General features: G+C 38.8%; 1 protein-coding gene across 3 annotated transcripts; it reads left to right on the top strand.

Moving 5' to 3' along the window:
- Window positions 1-400: 400 nt before the first annotated feature.
- LOC307073681 (LIM and senescent cell antigen-like-containing domain protein 1) lies at window positions 401-9,806 on the top strand. Of its 3 annotated transcripts, none has more exons than XM_079733594.1 (10): window positions 401-710; window positions 5,112-5,271; window positions 5,533-5,599; window positions 5,745-5,865; window positions 5,977-6,126; window positions 6,382-6,532; window positions 7,272-7,364; window positions 7,559-7,607; window positions 7,788-7,863; window positions 8,878-9,806. In XM_079733594.1, the coding sequence occupies exons 1-10, from the start codon at window positions 610-612 to the stop codon at window positions 8,990-8,992; spliced, it is 1,083 nt and encodes a 360-aa protein (XP_079589720.1). In that variant the 5' UTR covers window positions 401-609; the 3' UTR covers window positions 8,993-9,806. The 3 variants fall into 3 exon arrangements, with proteins under 3 accessions (XP_079589720.1, XP_079589721.1, XP_079589722.1); XM_079733595.1 differs by lacking the exons at window positions 401-710; window positions 8,878-9,806 and adding exons at window positions 2,760-3,588; window positions 8,063-8,831; XM_079733596.1 differs by lacking the exon at window positions 401-710 and adding an exon at window positions 2,762-3,588.
- The last annotated feature ends 217 nt before the right edge of the window (window positions 9,807-10,023 follow it).

Raw genomic sequence — 10,023 nt, 5'->3', positions numbered from 1 at the left:
CCTTACAAAAGCTTTTTGTGTAAGCCTACTCTTACTATAAAATATATATATATACATATATATTGTTTAGAATAATTTGTTGGGCAACAGTCTGAAATTAAAGGCCGCTAAGCATTTCAGTGAAGCCTTATTCAACAGAAAGCTCCAAGTTGCAGTAACAGTCTTTTCATTATTTCTCTATGGGAAGGAACCCACTGTACCTCTACCTGTCGTGAGAGGAAGGGAGGGGCGAAGCTCTGAGGTATGCTGTCAAGGAGCCACACCTCAGTGTGTGTGTGTGTGTGTGTGTGTGTGTGTGTGTGTGTGTGTGTGTGTGTGTGTGTGTGTGTGTCCGACCTCTGGCTTTGTGCCCTGGAGGTGTGCTGGAGTATGTGTGGAGGAGATAGTGAACGAGAGGTAGTTGAACACTGGCTGCCATTGTAAGAGCGAACGAGTGGAGACCCGTCTCCTGCTCTTGACTGTTGGTCAAGGAGCTGTCTTGCCCATCAAGTGTTTCTCTGCACTGGGAATCTTCTATCATCGGCACTGAAAAAAGTATTCCTACCAAGAGGAAAAAAGAAAGGAAGCCGGTGAGACGGGAAGAAAGGGTGTGTTGGCAGATAAAGAGAGATGAACGCTCTTAAGTTGAAGGAACTGTCCAACTCACATCTCTACAGACGCAGACAGGAGAGGCCGGACAGCGATGGCATTTTGTCTAGACACAGCCTTGGGTAAGACCACCTCCTTCCCTCATACACAGATAAATATATAAGCATACCGAGTGAGGTTAATGGAATAGTAGAATAGTAGTAGTGTGTGTTTGTGTCGTGTGTGTGTCTGTGTGTGTTTTATGTGGATGAAACATGCGCATGCATGTCAGTGAATACATGGATGTTGCAATGTGAGGAATGCAGAAAGAGACGATCTCCTCTTTAGAGGGGACCGAGTCCTAAAAGACAGATAGAAACGTGTTCAGAAAACAGACTGCGTCTTTCCCATAGAGGAACTCCTATGCAAGAAATATTTGACAGAAACACAAGTGTGTGAGTGTGTATCTTTTTAGCTTAAAAACAATTATGGAAATATCGATTTTTTTAAACATTTTTAATAAGGAAAATGCATGCATGTGCATGTGCACATGCATGTGGGTGGGTCTGTGGGTGTGCTCAGACAGTATTGGTCTGGAGACAACATGTTTTCGGCCCAAGCAACCGATTATGTTGCTATAGCTACTGTTGACACAGCGTGGATGTATGAAAGGGGGATTGTTTGCTGCAAGTTATGCCTTTGGTTCTCTAGCACTGACTGAGAATACATTGGAGTTTGCGTTAAAGAAGGGTCAGGGTTATACGTCAAAAGAATAGGTTTATTTTTGTACCCTGAATAAAACCATTGCAAAACCATTGCTTTATATATATATATATATAAATCATTCTTGGATATGAATTATACAACAGTTATATGACTTCAAATGATCATTATTATTTATTGTTAAATACAGTTTAGCCTAGAATAGGAATAGCTTCCATAGCTATACCTGCTGTGTAAATGACACCCAATTTTACTTTGTTTCTTCAGACCCACAAAAATAAAAGTAAAACAAAGTTAGCATTAATATCTTGTGTCTCAAACCCAAACCCTTATAAGGTAATTATATATTTTCAAAACAATGCTGTGGTTCTCAAAACTTGTTAATTAAAAAACAATTAAATGTTAACATTTAACGTAACTTTACGGAAGGCAATTAGTAAGGAATAAAGTGTTCTACTCCGGTTTCATTCAACCTATCATTCTGAGAACACAGAATTTAGGACAATAACGTGACTCTCCCTTCAACATGTAAACTGACACTGCAAACAAATATAAGTAGTTTCCATTGGAAACAAACAAAGTAAAAAAGACTGTTGGAACAACTGCAGACAGTGTTGGGCCACAAACCTTTTTTAAGTATGTGTTTCTGCCTTTGTCTCTATTTATGTTTTCAATGGACCAAGACTCTCCTTTATACCCTTGTCCCTACTTTCAACACATTATTATCTAAAGGCGTGCCTTGTGTGTGTTTCCTGTTTTGTCCCTGCCCTTGCCCCATGTCAATCAACTAAACTTCCTCTGGATTTGGGATTTTTCTTTTTTCTTTTTTTACAGCTGCTGTGGGTGTGTATATAAGACAGAGTGCATACTTCAGAAATTATAAAATCAAAACATACTGCCCAGAAAATAAAATGGGGGTCTGAAAATGTTTCTTTTAAAAACGACATCAAACAAACACAGGAAATACTGATATATTACGTGAAAATATGCATATTTCATTGTATATGTTCATGTAATTTGTCTCTATATGTCGTGTGTTTGTGATTGTGATTAGAGCCTTTCAGAAGGTGTTTAAATTGTGTGTGGACAGTTCCTCACACAATGCAGGTCAGCACAGCACGGAAATCAACAGCTGACAGCACCTAGTTTGGTAGTTTGGAGTTGAGGCTACACTGACGTCTATTTGCGGAATGGCCATGCAGAGGCCTCAAATGCCAAAGGAAGCAATACACACACAACCACACACACCCCCACTAACACACACATGCACAACCACACATACAGGAATATAATCAAGTGTTTTAGACTTTAATAAATACCAAGCTTCAGCTTCTCACATTGTGCACCTCCAAAGCCTTTTGAAAGAACAGTGAAATGTGTCTTGTTGCTTCTAACTTTCTTGTCCTCAGTTGCATTATAACCTTTTTGATTTATTACCACAGCCTTTTTGAAGTAAAGCAACACTAACATTAACAGTCCCAATCATACAGTACTGGTATTGCCCTCCATTCATGAGACCAAATGTGAACATAACTAAATCACATTAAGCAGATTAGTTTGTCCAAGGTGAGGTTACAGGTGAGTGTGTTTTGTCTGTGATTATACGGTCATGAATTACTCATAATGGCCACGGTGGGTGTCTGTGTGTGTGTGTGTGTGTGTGTGTGTGTGTGTGTGTGTGTGTGTGTGTGTGTGTGTGCACAGGGGACCCTCTGGCGTCAGGGATGAGTAACCTACCCAAGAATAGCTTGTGTGTGTGAAACGAGGGGTGGTCCAGTGAGTGAGATGGGGGGAGTGAGGAGGTCATGGAGAGGGATGTGTCTGAGTATGAGAGAGGGGTGGCTGAAGACTAAAGCAGAGAGAGCGAGGGGATACAGCAGAGTTGGAAGCGACAAACTGGAATGCTACAGCTCCCCTAGTAATACCACTTCTACCCTTTTGTGGTGGATTTGACAAAAACTCCAGCCTGTTCCCGAGATAAAGCTAATGTTGGTTGATGGGCAGGACCACAGAGTCAGACACAAAGTGGATTTAACCGACCGGCTGAACTGATAGATCCCATTAGGCTCTTTATTGGCTCCGGTGGATTACAATATTCAAGATGAATGGCCGTACCCTGCCCCCGCTGATACCTGAAGATGGGGAGTGTCCGGACCCCCCTCGTCGGGGTGTGGACGAGGAGCCGGGAGGCCTCCGCTTTGGGGACAGTGGAGAAGCAGAGGTGCCTGTTTCCAAGTCCCAGAGACGGAAGAGTGACGTTAAAGTGTACAAAGAGTTCTGTGACTTTTATGCCCGCTTGTAAGTGATCACGTGAGAAGATTTATCCAGATACTGTTTGCTGTAATAAGAGTGTGTGCTAGTGTGCTGGCGTGATTGTGTGTGTGTGTGTGTGTGTGTGTGTGTGTGTGTGTGTGTGTACGTCTACGTGTACGTGTGCGTCTTCAAGGCTGAAAACACAATGGATTCGCATTCCATTTGTGTTTGTTTGCCTGTATTAAGAATAAATTATTGGTTAGTATAGTGAGTCTTTAAAAAATGTATGCTTTATGAAGTGACTTATCATCATCAACCTTTATTTTACCAATCAAGTTATATTATAAAATATATGCATTAATAAATTCTTATTTACAATAACGGCCTGGCAAGAGGCAAAAAGAAATCCTTGTGGAGGTATTTTTTTATTTTTGGAGATCGGACACACATTTTGCAATCTCGTTCCTTCCTCACCAACCTCAGTCACATATAAGTCATATTCATATTTAGGTTTCTTTATTGATACTGGGGGAAATTGTTACTGTTACAATTGCTCTTCTCAAGATAATAGAAGAAAGAGAAGAGGATAAATGTAAGAAAAAAATAGAAACCAAAAAAGTCCAGGCAATACAAATGTAACAAAAACAATTGCCATTTCTTCCAAAACGTTAAGAGAACATTTCCATACGTACAAAAAATGTGAGGATAAGGTATGCATACACAATATATATACAGAAAATATAAAAATATAGGGAAGAAGATCAGAAATGCTTTTCGGCTGTTTCTTGGTTTATTTGTGCCAGAAAGAATTCCAATATGCTTGTTGCTGTAGGTGTGACTCGTCAAAGTTCTAAGTTGCTGTGTATGTGCAGGAATAACCATTGACTGCCACTCAGCTGCTTCCTGGTCAATGTCATGGAAGGCGCAGTGAAGTCTATTTCAGTGCCGAGACAGACGGTATGCAAGGTGAAATAGGCCAAGTATGTGGGCATTGGAGGTGTATAGACCAGAGCACACTTGGGTTATATATATATATATATATATATATATATATATATATAAGTGCTTTCCCCCTAAGTGCTTTCACTTGAGGAATGATTAAACTTTAATGATCGAATACTCACCACTTTTTGAACAAAGTTTCTGAACTATGTCTGTTCCAGTAACCGAGGCAATTGGGAGTATCTGTACTCTGTGAGAAACCCTGTGAGACAGTTGTTGTGTTCAAGGTTCAAATGATATGAGGTTCCCACGATCTGTTACCTCAATATCATTTTGTCGTATACATAAAGATCAGCATTTTGCATAGAAACAACTACCTTAGCCAATCATTCATCAACGTTGGGATTACAACCTCTGAAGTGCCAGGATGGTAGAAAGCAAGATTGAAATGAAAGAAAAAAGTATAATAACATGTATTTTGTTATGCTTTATAATACCTCAGCTCACTTTGATTCACATTTCTTCACATATCCTCTCATATTCTTGAGAGGATTTTTACTCGTTTTTTACTCGTTCTCGTTTTCTCCTCATCTTTCTTATGTTCTCTTCCCTTCTCTTCCTTCCAGTAACATGGCGAATGCCCTGGCGAACGCCATGTGTGAGCGCTGCAAGGGGACCTTCGCTCCCGCCGAGAAGATCGTGAACAGCAATGGGGAACTTTACCATGAGCAGTGTTTTGTCTGTGCTCAATGTTTCCAGCAGTTCCCAGAGGGACTTTTCTACGAGGTGAGGTCTCCATCTATCCATCTCTCTGTCAGTCTATGAAGTTTATGCCCATTAAGTTTAAGATGGAAGTATGGTTCCTGCATGTTATGACTGAGTTAGCCATAACATAGTTATGCTTCAGTACAATCGTCATGCAAGCAGACAAACCATAAACAGTATGATCAAGAAGGGTCATCATTAACTAAAGGCATAAACTGCTTGATGCCAATATATTTAAATGCATTATTTTATCTCAAAATGAGCATGTTTTTATTTTTGCAGTTTGAAGGCAGAAAATACTGTGAGCATGACTTCCAGATGTTATTCGCTCCATGCTGTCACCAATGTGGTGGGTAAAAGATTTCTACTACTCTGTCGGTTGTGATGCTGGATCATAACCGCTGTCTTTAACAATTCTTACATGCACACTTCTAACTGTCTAATTCCATATACCATTTACAATAAAATAATAAATACAAATGTTCGTCTCTCAGGCGAGTTCATTATTGGCCGCGTCATTAAGGCTATGAACAACAGCTGGCACCCAGACTGTTTCTGCTGTGACATCTGTCAAGATGTGCTTGCTGATGTGGGCTTTGTCAAGAATGCTGGCCGGTGAGTATGCAGACTGATGCACACACACTCTGGATGTGTTGACACTCCTGTCCCTACTCGAATCATCATTTATTTACTTCACTTACTCTTCTTTTTCACTCCTGCCATCAGGCACTTGTGTCGTCCGTGCCACAACCGTGAGAAGGCCCGTGGGATGGGCAAGTACATGTGTCAGAAGTGTCACGCCATCATCGAGGAGAAGCCACTTCTCTTCAAAAATGACTCCTACCACCCTGATCATTTCAGCTGCAACAATTGCGGGTGCCGCTCGCAACACACACACATACATACTGCCCACCTCCTGACAGACAAAGAACGTCTGTTGTAGTTCTACATCAAATAGGATTTGAACATTGTAGTGGACAATATTACATATTGGCTTCATTAAACCACAACCAAATGTATCCAGACATAACACACGTGTGTCAAGATTTGATTACAGTAGAATAAACATAAGCAAAGCTTTGCACAACTATAAATACAACATTTTTCCTAACTGGTTCTTCTACTTTTTAGGAAGGAGTTAACATCGGATGCCAGGGAGTTGAAGGGCGAGCTGTACTGCCTTCCCTGCCATGACAAGATGGGGGTTCCAATCTGTGGAGCCTGCCGCAGACCGATCGAGGGCCGTGTGGTCAACGCAATGGGCAAACAATGGCATGTGGAGGTATGTTTAGGGAAAGAAGCTACCCTATAAATGAGGTTCTTTATCATTATATGCTATTATTTATGCAATTTATACTGATCCTACCTTTTCTATGTGTCAGATGTAATCTGCTATTAGCTCTGGTAGTAATTCTGCTTCATAAAATGTAATGAAAGTCAGTTCATTAGTCATTAATCAACATAAAAAGCACCAACATGTAGGCTTATGTATGTTGACAAGACTAAGCTAAAGTTCTTAAGGACAAACGGCTGTTCGTGAATATAGCCTTCGAGCCTGCCCAACAGAAAAAATGGGACATTTTTGCGATTGCGATTGAGAACACAGCATGAGGTGAGGACACTGGTTCCCTCTGGTGGAGGGATAGAGAGAGAATGTCTTTCAAAGATAAAATAAGGAAGAAAACTCATTTTTGGCACATGCATCGCATTATCTACATCCTTGTGGTTACGAAAATCTACTTGTATTGAACCTCTAGTCTCGAACACACCATTGTCCTCTGTATGATACTCTCTTGACCTTAGTTTGCCCATTGTCGCACGTTTATGTATCAAGAGGCATCTGCTCTGAGGTGTGATATTTGGACCCTCTTCACACCTGTCTTTTATTAAGTTTGAAACACTCATAAGTTTCCTACAAAAAAATCATTCAAAAGGACAAATTATGTGGAGGCTAAAATAACCAGGAACACTTATGTGAATTTGGGCTAATCATTTCAGCATTGGCTTGTTTGTTGTTCCAGCATTTTGTGTGTGCCAAGTGTGAGAAACCTTTCCTGGGGCATCGCCATTATGAACGCAAAGGCCTGGCATACTGCGAGGTCCACTACAACCAGGTAAATCCAGAATAAGGCCCCACTATATGGTGGGATACATTTCCGAATGTAGGTGATATGATTCCTTTTAATGGAAGGAATTTCCAGCCTGCGATTTAAGGCAGTTTTAAGATTTGTGTATTTTTCTTTTGATTACAGTACTTTGTATTAAAGAGTTTAAGTATGGCCTTCTCCATTGTTTACCCTTTCTTCAGCTGTTTGGGGATGTTTGCTACCACTGCAACCGTGTCATCGAGGGAGATGGTAGGTACACTCAAATGTGTTAGCAATTTTGTTTTTATGTATGCATGTATACACTTGGGTGTGTATATAAAGCCCTACACACACAAGTGTGTATGTATATACAGAATATAAATATATATATATATAAATATATATATATATATCAATTAATGCAAGAATATTTGCTCCTCCATGATTCAGTGGTGTCGGCCCTAAACAAAGCCTGGTGTATCAACTGTTTCTCCTGTTCCACCTGCAACACCAAGCTCACTCTCAAGTAAGTCTGTCAACATTATGATCTGTAGCGTTCTGCCACATCCTCATTAATGTGCTTCCTCATTGCCTCCTTATCCTTCTTCCCCTATGTATGACTTTCATTTCTTCTGCTTTATTCTCTTCCCTTCATGTGCTTTTTTGCTTATCTTAACATCTTCTCTTTCAACTCCCTTTTCATGCTGGCTTCTGGGTTCTGGCAGAGATAAATTTGTAGAGGTGGATCTGAAACCAGTATGTAAGCGCTGCTATGATCGAATGCCAGAAGACATGAGATACCGGTTGTCCAGGACCGAGCACAACTCCAAAGACAAGAAGAAAAAGTTATTCATCCCCATTTGCCTCTAATTATTTCACTATCCATCTCTGCTTGATTCCATGTGCTTTGGTTAGTCTCAATCTTTATTTTCTTCCATTAATTTCATCTTGATTGTTTCAATGCAATTATGCTGCTCCTTATACTGCAAAATATGGCGTACTCTCACTTTCATTTAGACTTGAACTAAGGAGTATGGTATTATAGAATGCATAATGTAGTTAATGATTGTAATAAGACACGTTAATTATAGCAATAGTTTGAGGAAATACTTTATTATTTATTTTTTCAAACCAAATAACATTGCAGATTTTCAAGAATTTGACTACATCTCTTTGTATCACAATTTCCTCTGCTTTGCAAACAGGGGCATATGCCCATTCACTGTATCTATTTCTCCAACCCTGGATTTTCTCGATGATTCTGTTTGATCTTGAGTGTATACTTAAAAGAGCATACTTTCTGCACTCTCTGTTGCAAATTTTGTCTTTGGCAAAATAGGATCATATGATAATGCTGGTGCATTGTTTTTATATACAACCGTTTGTCTTATGATATTAACAATAATATATTTCCAAAAATAAATAATAAATACTGGTAAGTAAATAATAAAGATATTTTACTTGCATGAGACATGTTTTGGAGAAGACAGTGACGTTGCCTTTTTATTTTCTTTCCTTCTTGTGTCTTTTCTTTCTGAAGGAACAAGTTTGTGGAGTTTGACATGAAACCAGTGTGTAAAAAGTGTTACCAGAAGTTTCCCCTGGAGCTGAAGAAAAGACTCAAGAAGCTTTCAGAACCTATGCCACGGAAGTAATCTAAATATGTGTATTTCATATTGTAACTAGGATATTATTTTAGAAGTTTGCAGGCAAATGATGGAGCAATTGTCTAGTAATTAATAGTATTGTTTTGCCCTAAAGTATTTACATGTCTGCTATAGATCCCACACTGGCAGATGGATTTAAAGCGTTGCCCACTACCTCATATTTTATTATTATAATTTGGCAAATTTCATGTTTGGAATAAGCTGAACAGCACTGTTAAAACTGTCCCTTGCTCAAAAATGCAATCCAGTTAAACTTTCCAAATACTGTAATTAACTAATTTAATTGTCTAAATCCTGGAAATTACATTGCTGGATTATAAATATAAAAAATGATTACACTTACAAAAGGCTAAGCATACTGATCTTGATAAAGTTTATTTGTTTTAACAATGTATTCACTATTGATTAAGCGTTTAACTCTAATAATCACACCAACCATTGTCCGAGTTTTTTGTAAGCGTCATGATCACCATGAGCGCAACAAAACGTAAAGATCTACTTGAGGAGGTATGCTGAATTCCTCAGGGATGGCTTTCTCATCAGGAAACACTATAACCATTTGACTACAGCATCAATATTCTGTCATAAATGAACACTTTTGAATACCAAGTCATTTAATGAACACATTCCAATGCTGTTATACAGGACATATAGCATTGTGAATGTGAGTTGTAATAAAACGATTGTTGACTCATCAAATTGTAAATCCCGCATTTTTTAATTATAATCTATTTTAGCTCTATTTATATTTATACACACATTGCTGGCCTATGAATGGTTTAAGCAATGGGCAGTGTGTCTATTGGCAACTCACAAGAGATTTTTGTTGGAAAATAAACATTTTCTTTATGCTATTGTATTCATCTTCTACTTTGTTACTGTTGAAGGTGTATGCTTTACACTGATTTTATTTTCCTCATGTAAATGTCAATGATTATATTATTATTTTTAAATATTAATATTAATGATCTTAATAAATATTCTTGAGGTGCCAATTTGTATATAACATTTACCATTCA

This window comes from Pollachius pollachius, assembly GCF_949987615.1.
Source record: "Pollachius pollachius genome assembly, chromosome: 3".
NCBI classification, from domain to species: Eukaryota; Metazoa; Chordata; class Actinopteri; order Gadiformes; family Gadidae; genus Pollachius; species Pollachius pollachius.
The sequence above is the reverse complement of the archived record's forward strand: the minus strand, read 5'-3'. Positions and strand labels throughout refer to the sequence as shown.